The sequence below is a fragment of the Cynocephalus volans genome, chromosome 3 (genome assembly GCF_027409185.1).
Source record: "Cynocephalus volans isolate mCynVol1 chromosome 3, mCynVol1.pri, whole genome shotgun sequence".
NCBI classification, from domain to species: domain Eukaryota; kingdom Metazoa; phylum Chordata; class Mammalia; order Dermoptera; family Cynocephalidae; genus Cynocephalus; species Cynocephalus volans.
The window spans coordinates 151,811,274-151,826,099 of NC_084462.1; the positions used below are offsets into that span (position 1 = coordinate 151,811,274).

General features: G+C 42.3%; 1 protein-coding gene across 1 annotated transcript; it reads left to right on the plus strand.

Annotated features, from left to right (window-relative positions):
• The first annotated feature begins 646 nt into the window (after window positions 1-646).
• On the plus strand, window positions 647-2,890 carry LOC134372771 (disintegrin and metalloproteinase domain-containing protein 20-like). The gene has a single exon (XM_063090143.1). The coding sequence runs from the start codon at window positions 647-649 to the stop codon at window positions 2,888-2,890; it is 2,244 nt and encodes a 747-aa protein (XP_062946213.1).
• The last annotated feature ends 11,936 nt before the right edge of the window (window positions 2,891-14,826 follow it).

The following is a 14,826-nucleotide window of genomic DNA, read 5'->3' on the forward strand; positions in this document are numbered from 1 at the left end:
CAAGACTATGTGGGTAAGTTCCTAGGACTGAAGTCGCTGGATCATAGGGTAGGTATAAGTTTATATTGATAAGAAACTATTGTTACACACCCTAATTTTTCTACTCATGACATCTGTCTACTCTTACATTCCATCACACCCCAACTCTGTTCAACTTCTATAAACTCTAATTCTCCCCTCAAAATTCCTGGTAGGAGGAGCTTCTACTTTCCTTACTCTTGTTTACATGTCCCTGTTTTAATCACATGTTAAATCCTTACCACATTTAGGTTTGAGGGAAAAAAAGGCATTAATTATCCTAAAATTTCACCAAACCCACTTATTCATCCCCCACTTATGACTTTTCTTAGAGAACATGGGATATTTTAACCCAGATCTACACTATTTTTCTTAATTCCTCCCATTTTTTTCTTTTCCCTAGATCCCCTACCCTAGAGTCTCTAGCTCCCTAAGTACAGCCTCCCCTGATGAGCACACCATTGTTATGTAATAGCCAAACCCCTTTGCCTCAACCTGTCAGAGCGTGCCAAGCCTGCAGCCTCATTCTGCTCTCATGACAGCCCTAATAAGAAACTTGGTGTTTCAGGGATATTCTTGCCTGTCTCCCACTTGACTGCATTTTCTTTGGTCAAAGGTTCCCTTACTCATGGGGCCTTCCTGGGCCCAGCCCCCACTGGCATGTGCTCTCTGGCTGCCTGTGCTCTGGGCACTCCTGTCCCTTGCCAGTTGCTCCCATGCCCCTCCAGGATGGCGCTTCACTTCTTCTGAAGTTGTGATCCCCAGGAAGGTGCCCCACAGGATGGGTGGAGTTGCAAGGCTAGACCAGCTCTCCTACAGCATGCGTTTCCGGGGCCGAAGACACGTGATGCACATGAAGCTCAAGAAGAACTTGCTGCCCAGACATTTTCCCGTTATTACCAATAATGACCAAGGAGCCATGGTAGAGGACTACCCCTTTGTCCCCCAAGACTGTTACTACTACAGCTACCTGGAAGGGGTCCCTGGGTCCATGGCCACACTGGACACCTGCTATGGAGGTCTGCGTGGCATGCTGCAGGTGGATGACCTCACTTATGAAATCAAACCACTGGAGGCTTCTTCCAAATTTGAGCATGTGATTTCTCTGCTTGTGTCAGAAGAAAGATCAGAAGAGGTTGAAAGGTGTAAGATTGAAGGGGAGGATGAAAATCAAGCCTTTGAAGAGGCAAAACTTTCTCAGACTCCTAGAGCAGGCCCCATGTATTTGTGGAGGCAACATTTGAAAAACTTGAAACTCCATTATACTGTATCTAATTCATTATTTGTGCAGAACCAGAATAATACGCGTATAATAGAGAATGTAGTGATTATAAACAGCATACTACATACCATTTATAGGCCAGTTAGTTTCAACGTCTTCATACGTCTTTTGTGCATATGGGATGGAATGGATGCAACAGACATTTATAACTATCCAAGTGCTGCCAAAGCTGTAGAACATTTTGGTTTGTGGAAATACTGGACATGGTTTTCTGAGATTCGACATGATACTTCAGTTCTTCTTACAGGGCATAAAATTGCAGGATCCTCATATTATGCCAGCAGTGGTGGAATGTGCAACCCTAACTGGGGAGCATTATTTGTGTATGCAGTAAGATATCACGTATTTTTGACCGCAACTATTACAGCACATGCAATAGGTCATAACTTTGGTGTGGGCCATGATGGAAGTGCTTGTCATTGTTTTCGGAGAAGCAACTGTGTCATGGCTCCTGTGCCGGGTCTTCTAGATGTGATGAGCAATTGTTCTTACCACAGTATACATAATTGGCTTAATATGTGGGATCCTTGTTTGAGTGAAAGAAACACTCCATACAGTAACTTTCCTTATGTAGCTCCTCGTTGTGGAGACAAGATCAAAAATCAGCAGGAGGAATGTGACTGCGGCTCCTTTAAAGATTGTGCCATGGATAAGTGTTGCGGGACCAACTGTGCCCTCACCCTTGGCAGTGTTTGTAATTTAGGAGGCTGCTGCAGTAACTGTAAATATAGTCGACCTGGAGTGATCTGCAGGGACCAGCGTGGTATCTGTGATCTACCGGAGTACTGTGATGGGAAGAAGAGTGAATGCCCGGATGACTTTTACATCCAGGATGGAACCCCGTGTTCAGCATTAGCCGTTTGTGTGAGAGGAAACTGCAGTGACCGTGATTTGCAGTGTCAAGCCCTTTTTGGCTACAAAGTAAAAGACGCTTCCCCAGCATGCTATAAAACATTGAATGTAATAGGTGACCGATTTGGAAACTGTGGGGTTAGGATTCAACGAGGAGGAGCTAAGCCTTTTCAATGTGAAGAAGACGATGTTTTGTGTGGATTGCTGCACTGTAGTGGCATCGAACAAATTCCTGGTGGAGGTGAGCACACTACATTTCATAATATACTAGTCCAAGATGTTACAGAAATAAATTGCTTTGGATATGATGCACACGATGGGATAGAGTTGCCAGATATGGGGCTTGTAGTGGATGGTGCATCGTGTGGCCCAGGAAGATATTGCCTTAATCAGAATTGTACTTTTCATCAAGACATGCATTTTGACTGTGACGTGAAGAAATGCAATTTCAAAGGGGTGTGCAACAACCAGAAAAATTGTCACTGTCTGCGTGGTTGGAGTCCACCAACGTGTAGACAGAAAGGGGTAGGTGGTAGTATAGATAGTGGCCCTCCACCTGACAAAGACCCTGGTATTCGAGCCAAAATAGTTGCTAACATAAACCAGTCACTATTTCTGATGATTATTCGTTTCAGCCTTTTTCTGGCTGCACTTCTCATTGGTGGCCTTACAAAAGCAAAAGAATTAGTAGAAAAGAAAGTATTGGAAGAAGATATATCTGAAGATAATGAAATCTGAGTAAATACTGACGGGAGCCCACACAATGGAGAAAATCACATTGGCTCTTACTGAGAGAAATGTTTGATAATAGTTGACAATTACATAATCATTTAGCGATTCTGAAGTTGTTATCTGAGAAAATAAAATCACTTCATAATCAAAAGAAGGACTGGTGTGTTTAAATTCACTGAACATTTCATGTCTGGTCATGTTGTTAATACTCCTATAGGTGATAGCAGAAACTCTCAGATTCACTAATAAGAGGACCTGTGTTTATTTCAGATTTGGGTTTTAACGTTTCCAAGATGCCCCGTAGCAAATCCTGTTTGCACTAGTATGCATGTGTTTTAACACTCTTAAGGTCCTTTTCCCATTGGTTATGTAGTAGATTTTTCTTATTTGTCCATCTTATTGTTAGCATTAAACAAATAAGCATAAAAAGTAACATATGGCAGTGATACAGTAGGAAGATTAAAAAGTCTCTTGTGTCATGGCAACTTGAATTTCAGCAGTGGTTCTACCACCTGCCGACTATGTGACCATAGGCAAAGTCTTAATCTTTCAGAGTTTCAAGGTCCATATTTTACATTAAGATATGAAATGTGCTTCTCCAAAGTTTTGTGATGATCACAGGAAGCACCTAAGGAAGGCCAGGAATGTTGTAGGCACTGAATACGTGCCAGCTGCTATCATTCTCTTTATTCTCATTTTAGGTTCTGCTAAATCTGGAGTATTCCAAGTATAATGTCTTTGGCATGTTCTCTTTATTGTAAAACCATGAAACAAGGAGTCATGAGCACTGATATATCAGTTCTTAATGCCTTGGGTTATTGAAGTCATAGGATCTCACATTGAAAATCTCAGCAAGCGCCTGAGCACAGACTGTCTATGAATTATATATAGTGCGGGACTGATATATGTATGGACAACAATTATTTAGGTAAAAGGAAACAGGAAGAACCACTTCGGAAATAGTGCACTAGAACAGGATCTGGTAAGTGATAAAGATTACATTCCTTCCACTTAAATGACTCAGGTCTCGGATCAAATCTCTTTCTGAAAATATCAAATCTGGATGAGGGTAGCTGCCAAAGGGAAGAGGGAAAATGCAGAACTACAGAAACTATAGGGTTCCCACCTATGACATTGCAGTTTGTCCATCTTGTATAGAGCTCTGTTGGCCAGCGTGTCTTGTCCTGGTAGCTTACCTGATAGAGTGTCCTGGATCTTCACCCATGACTGAACCAAGACCCTGTTTACTGTGCCCTTGTTAAACTTTGGTTGCTGCATTTGTACCTGGCAGCACTATCCTCTAAAAATGAGGTTGAATGACTATTTACTAAACAGGGTTTTTTCTTCCTGATCCAAAGGCAGTTATTGAAACTGGAATGTGTCATCCCAGGCACAAAAGGACAGAGAGTCATTTTGTTTCTACTTGAGCACTCTGCGCACTAAAAAAATGATAACTGTGTGTCCTGCACCATATTTTTCCTCTTTCTGTCCCAACGCCTTTTCTAATATGTGCTTACATCCTTATTGACCTGTTTTGTATTTGTGAAGGACTTTTTGTTTCCCTGAAGCCATTTCATCTGTAGTACCATAAGTTTGAGTGAGTGTGGTTTTCTCTTTGTTTATCGTGCTATCTTGAAAATACGAACTACGCATTTTAACTTGAGGAGGAGTGTGGTCTGCCAGTCTATTTGATGTTTCTAAGTAGTATCTGATAATTAAGCTTATGGGCCGTAAACTAAAGAGGTGGTACTGTCAGAGTTAAGGCCGAACATGAGTATTCCTTAAAAGAAATTTGTTATTAGTGTCAGAGATTTGAGACAGATTCATCACACTCTTGTCAACAGGATTGCTTTAACCCAGTCAATACAAGGGCAGAAAACTTCAGAGTTAGCGTTTAAAATATTTCTTTCCTATTTCTAGGGCTTTTGCACATCCAGAAGGAGTTGATTTTCTGGGTCAAATGGTAAGCGGCAGCTGGAGATAAGGCCAAGAAGAAGATAGGGATCCGGATAGAAGGGAGGTGAGAAAGAGTGGGGCTGTAAGAGATGGAAACAGAGGTTGGCAGGAAGGAGAAGGTCTTTGGGGGGAAAGATTGTTGATGTTGTTGAAAGGAGGCCTCAGAAAGACTAGGATCTGTTCAAAAGATTTCTTGGTTTCTTTGTACCAACAGAAGCTATCCATGGTGTGTCAACTATTCTATTACCCTTGTCTTCTAAGGTGTCACAGAAATGCATAAGTTTGACATGCCCCGAGCAACCAAATGGCCCCTTCAGTTCAAGGCTGTACTTTCTGAAATCATGTCACTTAGAGAGCAGATTAACAGAATCACAAACCGTGTGCCATATCATATACCTAGCACAGATGTGGCCAGGGGATTGGGTTGACTAGGAGTTTTCGATAGTAAAAGAAGTCTGAAATAGGAGAGCCTTGCCGTACCTTAGGAAAATCACCTAAATTCTCTGCTCATCCAAAGACCTCTGAAAGTGAAGGGAAAATATTGACTTTAGTCTGACAAAAGGTTGACCTAAATAATGAATCAAATCCTGTAACGTCCATGCTGTAAAGAAAAATTAGAGAATAGGAGCAGGACTTATCTTTCTATACAGGATAATTAGGATTCTTTGATACATGCTGTCCTTGACCCAAAATCAGGCAATGGTGGGGGTTTGTCCACACCTATCCTAAATAAAGGCACCAAACTATTAAAAAGTATATTTAAAAACTATTTAAAAAACTAAGTAAAGGCACTCAAATTTGCATAGAGGTTAGAGGCCTTATTCAGTTGAGGTATACTAGGGAGTGCCTGAAGACTACTGATGTCACAAGTGAAGCAGGGGTAGGGTCTCTACAAGGTAGGAAGGATTTGAGTAATGGTCCTTGTTGTTTCAGCTTTAGCAGCAGTTTTCCCCTGAACCAAAATTTGTGGATGGGGGTTGTTTTAGTTTCCCTGCTTTTTGTCTGGAGTCCTAATAACCGCTTCAATGGTATTTCTGAGCACCGTTTTTTTAGATCTCGTGGGTGGTATGTAGCCAAAAAGAAAGAAAAAGGGGCAAAGTGGAAGTTAAGCGGGGAACCAGAGCACTCGCTGTAATGTTTGTTGAAAATCTTTTGCACCTTCATCCCTGAGGGATCTGAGTTCTTTTCAGGTCAACATTGCTGCACATCTCCACTCATAGTTACCACTGTGCGAAGGTAGTTCCGTGTAGCTCCCAAGTGAGTCCCCTAGGTTCCATGAGTACTAATCCTTTATGCCTCTGCTGAAGATCATAAGCCTTACCGCCCCCTGCCTTGTAGGGCCAATTACTCCCACCAAAATGGTGATTTGTCTTCTCACCTGCTGGTCCTTGGACACAAGATATTGGAGGTGCCCAGGTGGCAGCCATAGCTTCCAGGTCTATGGGATTCATGCTGTGTCTGGTAGCAAAAATGTGCACTCAATTTGTGGATGTAGGCCTATCAGGAGAACACACAGCTGCAGGAGGGGAAGTGGAAGAACCACCTGCGGATCATTAAGTGTGATGGTAAGTGGGGCCACCCAGCTTTTCTTCCTTGGTTCCTAGTCCCACATATATGACTGTTTCAAAAACAATCATACTGTCTTTCAATTCTATTTTTCATGAACTTTTCCAAGTACCCTCATATTCTTCCTGTTGGATTTACAGCACCATATAGGTGTCTCTGAGTTAACCTGCACTGCATCCCAAAGGATGGTGCTGTATTCTTCCAGAGTATTGTTTCTGAGCTGGCACTCAGGCTGTGCTTTCAGGAGGCTGTTCCAAGCAATCTATGAGAATATTTGCTGCTGGATATTTTACATGTGATAGAAACAATAGATCCCATCACTTTGGGACCATTCCTGGACTTCACTCACTGAAGAGTAAGTCATTCAGGGCCGAGCCCGTGGTGCACTCGGGAGAGTGCGGCGCTGGGAGCGCGGCAACGCTCCCGCCAGCGGGTTCGGATCCTATATAGGAATGACCGGTGCACTCACTGGCTGAGTGACGGTCACAAAAAAAGACAAAAAAAAAAAAGAGTGAGTCATTTGATTATGTGCTAAGTCATGTGGGATTCCATGCTTTAAGATCATGCAATCCATATGCCCCCAAGAGTGTTGCTGACTCAAGCTCTGCAGCAAGAAGGCAATATTATAATTAGACTCAGTATCTTTTCTTATTTGGACTAATTGCTGTCCCTCCAGTATGGAAGGGACCCAGTGTAGTCAATTTACTTCCACCAATTTTCTGCTTGGTTTCCTTGAAGATTGTAGTGCCTTCCCAGGAGCTCAACATTGTTCTTTGTGGTTGACAAGTTTTACTTTTAGACAGTGGTATCTTGATTGATACTGCTTGGCAAGTGGGAGTCCATGCTATTGAGCCCAATGTACCTTTACCTCTGCCATGCCACCATAGCCACCTGTTTGTGTGCCCCTTGTGCCAGTTCCAGAGTGGTCAATGACATAGTTTGCCTAATGTTGACTGACCAAGTCATTTTGCCTACTGGGTTTTTCATGGCCTCTTCCAGGGTTTTTGCCTAATTGGTTTTTCAGGGCCTCTTCCACCTTGGGCCACTAATCTTTCGACATAATGTGGGTGACCAAGTGCACTGGTCATAACTCTGCAAAATAAAAAGACTTCTTCCTTTCCAATCTTTTTGTAAAGTCACCTGTCAAGCAGAATGTTATGCCATCATCTTCCATTCGGGTTTTTAATCCACACCAAGCCTACTCATCCATAAACCAAACTCAGCCATTTTATTCTTCCTTCAGCTGGCTGAGCAAAACCCCATATGTAAGCTGAGTGAGGTACAAATGAAAGTTATGGTGAGTAATATGATGAGTGATATCTCAACTACCTGCTCACACAGCTTACATATAACCTTTCCTCTTGTATGAGCTTGGTATGCAATGTGTCACTTTTATTTCGCTAAATATTGTTGCCAGACCCATCTGACTTTATGATTTGGCAGAACCAACAGAACCTCACTCATTCTAGACAATTCAGAGCACCTGCTCAGAAGTCTTATTTTGCCCAGGGCCCAGTAATAAACCAAGAGCTCTTTCTTCATCGATAGATGGTACTGCCTTGCTTCAAAACACCAAGGATCTGCCCTGTGATTCTCCCTCAAGGTCTTGCCACAGATTCCACACTGCATCTTTTCCCACCACTGATACCTGCACAGGGTCAGAGATATGGGCTGTGATGATGGTTTATGCTTGCACCACAGCCTGAACCCACAGCAAAGCCACTTCTTGCTTCGGGCCCTTCTCAGAGCTGGCCACCTTCATCATCACCCAGTATATGGTCCAGAGTAGGTTTCATAGGTGGGGAATGTTTGCTTCAAGAATCCATAGAGGCATATATCAAGCACTGCCTCCTTCTTTGTGGGAGGGACTGCAAGATGAAGGAATTTGCCTTTACTTTGAGAGCATATTCCACCACTGTACCACTGTATCCCTAAATGATCAAATGAAGAGGCATGTCCCTTAATCTTCCCACCCGTGGCATGCATGTCTGTTAATAAGACCTCCAGTGAACTAACCAAGTCATGTTCCCCCTGCCCCATCAGCAAGATACTGTTGATGAAATGAATCAGTATAACGTTTTCTGGATGTCCAGACAGAGAGTCTAGATCTCTTCACTTTATATTATGCTGGAGGCAGGTGAGTTAACATAGCTCTGAAGGCAAACCTATAAATAAACATGTATCCATGCCATACAAATGCAGATTCTTTCTGATGCTCTTTTCCGATCAGAATCAAAAATAACATATCTACCAAATCCATAGCTGTGTGTTAATCTGAGGCCATGTTAATCTGATCTAGCTTGTTAACACTTTTGATGAAGCAGCTGCAATAAGTGATTTTACTTGATAACATGTTGGTAGAGCACATACATATATATACTTTACTGTGAAGTTATGTTCTCAGCGTTAGGCTAGCCTCATAGTATGAATTCGGAAAACTTTTTTTCTTCTTTTACTATACTTTAAGAAGCAGTTCTCAGAGCACTGGTTTATTTTGAAAATTTTAAAAAATTAATAGACTGTATTTTTAGAGTAGTGTTAGGTTTACAAAAAAGTTGAACAATAAGTACAGGAAGTTTACTTGTACTTCATCTCTTCCCCACCCACAGTTTTCCCTATTATTAGCATCTTGCATTGGTTTTGTACATTTGATACAATTGATGAACCAATATTGATACATTGTTATTAACTAAGCCCATAGCTTACATTAGGGTTTACTATCTGTGTTGCATAGTTCTATTGGTTTTGAGAAGTATATCATATCATGTATCCACCCATTACAGTATCAAACAGAATTTTTTAAAATTTTTATTGAATCAAAATTATTATACATATTTAAGGGGTTCAACATTGAGATATGTTGATCAAACCAATATTACTAGTATTTACATTGTTACAAATTATACTTATTTTTTATGCCCCTTATCCAATCTCTGCCCATCCTCCTCTCCCTCCCCCCTCTAATTACCCTAAATTACTTCTCTCTTTCTGAAAGAGTAATGGTTACTCTTTTGATTTGTTGCCTAGATGATCTGTCCAATGCCGAGAGGTGTGATCAGGTCCCCCAGTATTATCATAGAGCAGATGCTTCTTCTGTCACTCTGGAATGGGCTTTGTGGAGAAAGACATCCTCTTCTTTTCTTTATCTCTGCTGGTGACTCCTTGTGTCAATGCACTCCAGTGGCTGGCAGACCATCTGCATGATGGTTGTGGCATCTAGCTGCTTTTGTGGCAGCCATGGTTATTGTGGTGGCTATGCTGGGCTACCCACATGGAGGTGATATTTTTGGCATGATCCTTGGTGCTGGCACAGTGTGCCTGGTTGTGGGAGGGCAGACTGGGTCCCCAGATCCATGCCTTGGGTCCCTGGATGGGCCCCAAGGTGCTGGCATGGTGTGCCTAGTTGTGGGATGGGGGATCCAGTCTCCAGATCCATGCCTCGGGTCCCTGGGCGGGCCCTGAGGTGCTGGCATGGTGTGCCTGGTTGTTGGAGGGGAGTTCTGTCCCCTTCTCCATGCCTTGGGTCCCTGGGCAGGCCCTGAGGCACTGGTGCAATGTGCCTGGTTGTGGGAGGCGGGATCCATTCCCCTTTTCCATGCCTCAGGTCTCTGGGTGGGCTCTGTGGCACTGGTGCAGTGTGCCTGGTTGTGTGAGGGGGGGTCCATTCCCCTTTTCCATGCCTCAGGTCCCTGGGTGGGCTCTCTGGCACTAGTGCGGTGTGCCTGGTTGTGGGAGGAGTATGGTCCCCAGATCCATGCTCTGGGCCCCTGGGCAGGGCCCCAAGGTGCTGGCAATGTGCCTAGTTGTGGGCAGGGTGTCCAGTCCCTGGATCCATGCCCCAGGCCCCTGGGCAGGGCACCAAGGTGCTCGTGGTGTGCCTGGTTGTGGGAGGGGTGTCCAGTCCCCTTCGCCATGCTTTGGGTCTCTGGGTGGGGCCCATGGCGCTGGTACAGTGTGCCTGGTTGTGGGATAGGGGGTTCTGGTCCCCACTTCAAGCCTTGGGTCCCCAGGCAGGCCCCAAGGTGCTGGTGCGGTGTGCCTGGTTGTGCGCGGGGGTCCAGTCCTCAGCTCCATACCTAGAGTCCCCAGGTGGGCCCCAAGGCGCTGGTGGTGTGCCTGGGCGAGAACTAGTTTTTTGTCCTTTGCTTACTTCTAACAGAGGGGAACTTCCTGTGGGAACCAGTACTTGAGCTGTGTTGTTGAGCTAAATTGCTGCTTTGCTGCTTTGCTGCTGTTTCCCTAGGGAAGGCTTTTTGTGCAGCTCAGTGTTCAATAGTTGACCTTATAGCTACTTCTGGTTCTCCAGAGACTCAGTGCACCTGGGTTGTGTAGAAACTCTTATCTGGTCCTGAATCTTTTCATCAAACTGCACCCCATGCAATTCTGCATTCCCGACCAGTCTCCTCTGAGTGGTCCTGTGCTGATTGGAGGGTGGATTAGCTGTCCTTGCTGTGTCCCAGTGTTCCCCTGGTGGGCCTGTCTCCCCCACCACCCGTGCTCCAAACACTTCCCATGGGACAGGCTCTGTGCCAGTCCCTTGCATTGACTAACCCGGCTCTGAAAGGCTCCCTTTTTTCAGCTGTCCTGGCTTCTCGCTCCTGTGTGGGTCCACAGGAACTCTATTCGTGATCTTGCTGTCCTGGGGGCCACCAAGGTCCTCTTCTCCCCTGCTGCCTCCAAGTAACTCCATCTGAAGGGCACAGCTGTGACTTCTGCCAGCTCCTGCTCCATGCGCTCAGCAGCTCCAGCATTAAAGCAGCTGCAGTCCGAAATGCTCCAAGCAGTTTTTTCTTTCTCTCATCGTGGTTTTTCCTGCCTTCATGAACTCTGTAGGTCTCTCCTCCTCTTCCCCTGAGCTCCAGCGGCCCCAGCGTGGCTGATGTTACATTTTTTGTTGTAAATTGGTTGATTTGTGGGAGAGAGTGATGCTGGGGACTGTCTATTCTGCCATCTTGACCAGAACTCCATCCACACAGAATATTTTTATTGCCTTAAAAATCCCTTGTGCAACGGGGATTTTAATTGGGATTGCATTGAAGTTATAGATCAACTTGAGAAAAACTGACATTTTAAAAATATTGAATCTTCCTTTTCATGAACATGCAATAGTTTTCCATTTATTTGGATCTTTTTTATATTTCTTTTTATCAGAGATTTATAATTTTTCTCATTTGAATGTTTTACATATTTTGTTAGTTTATACCTAAATATTTCATTTTTTTTTGGTGCTAATGTAAATCCTATTGTGTTTTTTTATTTCAAATTTCAATTGTTCATTGCTGGTTCTGACAGTGTCTGCTTATTTTTGATGTTTCTGTGTGGGGCCTGAGGCTTGGGGCTGCCTACTTTCCATTTTGCTGCCAATTTTTCATTTTTATATTTTAAAAATTATTACATGTTTACAGCTGCAAATTTTCTTCTTTTTACAATTTTATCCACACCCAATAGCTTCTGATATGTAGTGCTTTCTTTATTGACTCTTTTTCCCAGCTTTATTGGGATACAATTTATATATTTTTTTATTTTACTTTTTAAAGAAAATTTATTATATGTGGGTACAAAGTTGATTTTCAATAGTTGTGTACAATATGTGATGCTTAGATTAGGATAGTTAGCTTATTCATCTTTATGATACATAATCATTCTTTGTGTCTGTTAACCACTTTCTAATTTACCCACCTCCCCTCCCACTTTCCACCTCTAGTAACCATGATTTTTTCTCTCCTTCTAAAAGTTCAATGTAATGGGCCACAATAATCAACCACATTGTATATCGACAAAATAAAATTAAGAAAAAAATAAAAGTTCAATGTATTATTGTAATTGTTGTTTCTTTCTTTCTCTCTCTCTGTCTCTCTTTATTGATTATTTTCTTATTTATGGATTCAACTCCTGCTTATGAGTGAGAACATGAGGTGTTTCTCTTTCTGCACCTGGGTTGTTTCACTTAGGATAATTTTCTCCAGGCTCATCTATGTTGCTGCAGATGACAGAATTTCATTCTTTTTTTATGGCTGAGTAGTATTCCACTGTCTATATATATACCACATTTTCCTTATCCAGTCATCCATCAATGGACATTCAGGTTGGTTCCATAGCTTGGCTATTGTAAATAGAGCTGCAATAAACATGGGAGTGCAGGTATCCCTTCAACATGATGATTTTGAATCCTCTGGATTTATTCCCATTAGTGGGATTGCTAGATCATATGGTAATTCTATCTGTAGTTGTTTGAGGAACATCCATGCTGTTCTCCATAATGGCTCTACTAACTTACAGTCCCACCAACAGTGCAGAAGGGTTCCCCTTTTTCCACATCCTCACCAGCATCTGTTATTCTCTGTCTTTTATAATATCTAGTCTGACTGGGGTGAGATGATATCTCAAAGTAGTTCTAATTTTTATTTCCCTGATGATTAGTGATGTTGAGCATTTTTCATATATCTGTTGGCCATTTGTACATCCTCCTTTATGTCTATTCAGTTCCTTTGCCCATTTTTTAATTGGATTGTTTGGTTTTTTGCTGTAAAGTTCTTTGAGCTCCTTGTATATTCTAGGTATTAATCCCTTGTCAGATGCATAGTTTGCAAATATTTTCTCCCATTCTGTAGGTTGTCTTTTCACTCTGTTGATTATTTCCTTTGCTGTACAGAAGGTTTTTACTTTGATGTAATCCCATTTGTTTTTCTTTTGTTGCCGTGCTTTGGGGGTATTATTCATAAACTCTTTGTCCAGTCCTACATCCTGGAGTGTTTCCCCTATGTATTCTTCAAGGAGTTTTAAAGTTTCAGATCTTATATTCAAGTCTTTAATCCATTTTTGAGGTGAGTTTTGGTGTATGGCGAGAAGTATGGATCTAGTTTCATTCTTCTACACATAGACATCTAGTTTTCCCAGCACCATTTATTGAAGAGGCTCTCCTTTCCCCAATGTATGTTGTTGGTGCCCTTAGCGAAGATCAGCTTGACAAAATTCAACACCCCTTCATAATCAAGACTCTCAGCAAATTAGGTATAAAAGGAAAGTATCTCAACACAATAAAAGCCATATATGACAAACCCACCACCAATATCATCCTGAATGGGGAAAAGCTGAAAGCTTTTCCTTTAAGAACAGGAACAAGACAAGAATGCCTGCTCTCACTACTCCTATTTAATGTAGTATGGAAGTACTAGCCAGAGTACTCAGGCAAGAGAAAGAAATAAAGGGCATCCAGATTGGAAAAGACAAAGTCAAATTGTCCCTGCTTGCAGATGACCTGATTATATGTATAGAAAACCAGACAAACTCTACCAAAAAACTTTGAGCTGATAAACAAATTCAGTAAGGTTGAATGATACAAAATCAATACACAAAAACCAGTTGCATTTTTATACTCCAACAATGAATTAGCAGGAAAAGAAATCAAGAAAGCAAGCCCATTTACAATAGTTACCAAAAAAATGTAATACCTAGGAATAGATTTGACCAATGAAATGAAAGATCTCTACAATAAAAACCATAAATCACTGCCGAAGGAAATTAAAGAGGACACCAAAAGATGGAAAGACATTCCTTGTTCATGGATTGGAAGAATCAATGTAGTGAAAATGTCCATAATACCCAAAGCCATCTGCTGATTCAATGCAATCCCCATCAAAATACCAATGACATTCTCCACAAAAATAGAAAATAGAATCCTAACATTCATATGGAACAATGAAAGACAATGGATAACCAAAGTCTTTTGTTATTTTTATTTTTATTATTTATTTACTTATTTTTTGATGACCGGTAAGGGGATCTTAACCCTTGACTTGGTGTTGTCAGCACCACTCTCACCCAGTGAGCTAACCAGCCATCCCTATATGGGATCTGAACCCGTGGCCTTGGTATTATCAGCACCACATTCCCCCTAGTGAGCCATGGGCCAGCCCGTCTTTTGTTATTTTTAACAGATGCCTTTCAACCATAGCTGAGTTTATTCAAGTGAGGAGATTTGTGGGACCCCTAGATAGCTTCAGGATGGGAGTTGGGTATCAGAAATACCAAACCTTGATTAGAAGCTTGGAGCTATTAGCCTCATTCCCCAACCTCTGGGAAAGTGAGAGGGACTGGAGATTGGGTTCAATCACCAACAACCAACGATTGAATCAATCATGCCTGTGTAATGAAACCTCCATAAAAACCCCTGGGGCTCATAGAGCTTCCAAGTTGGTGAACACATCCCTGTGCCAGGGGGTTGTTAACTTATGCTCCATAGAAACAGAAGCTCCTGTGCTCCTCTTCACTCAGAACACTTTCAAACCTCCCCCATGTACATTCTCATCTGACTATTCAAATATCCTTCATAATAAATTGTAATAGTAAGTATAGCATTTTCTTGAGTTCTGTGTCATTCTAGAAAATTTTAAAAACTTGGGAGAGGGGATTTGGGGAAC

Bases quoted from the DNA above. Each gene is read 5' to 3' on its own strand.
- LOC134372771 (XM_063090143.1), top strand. From the start codon at position 647: ATGGGGCCTTCCTGGGCCCAGCCCCCACTGGCATGTGCTCTCTGGCTG.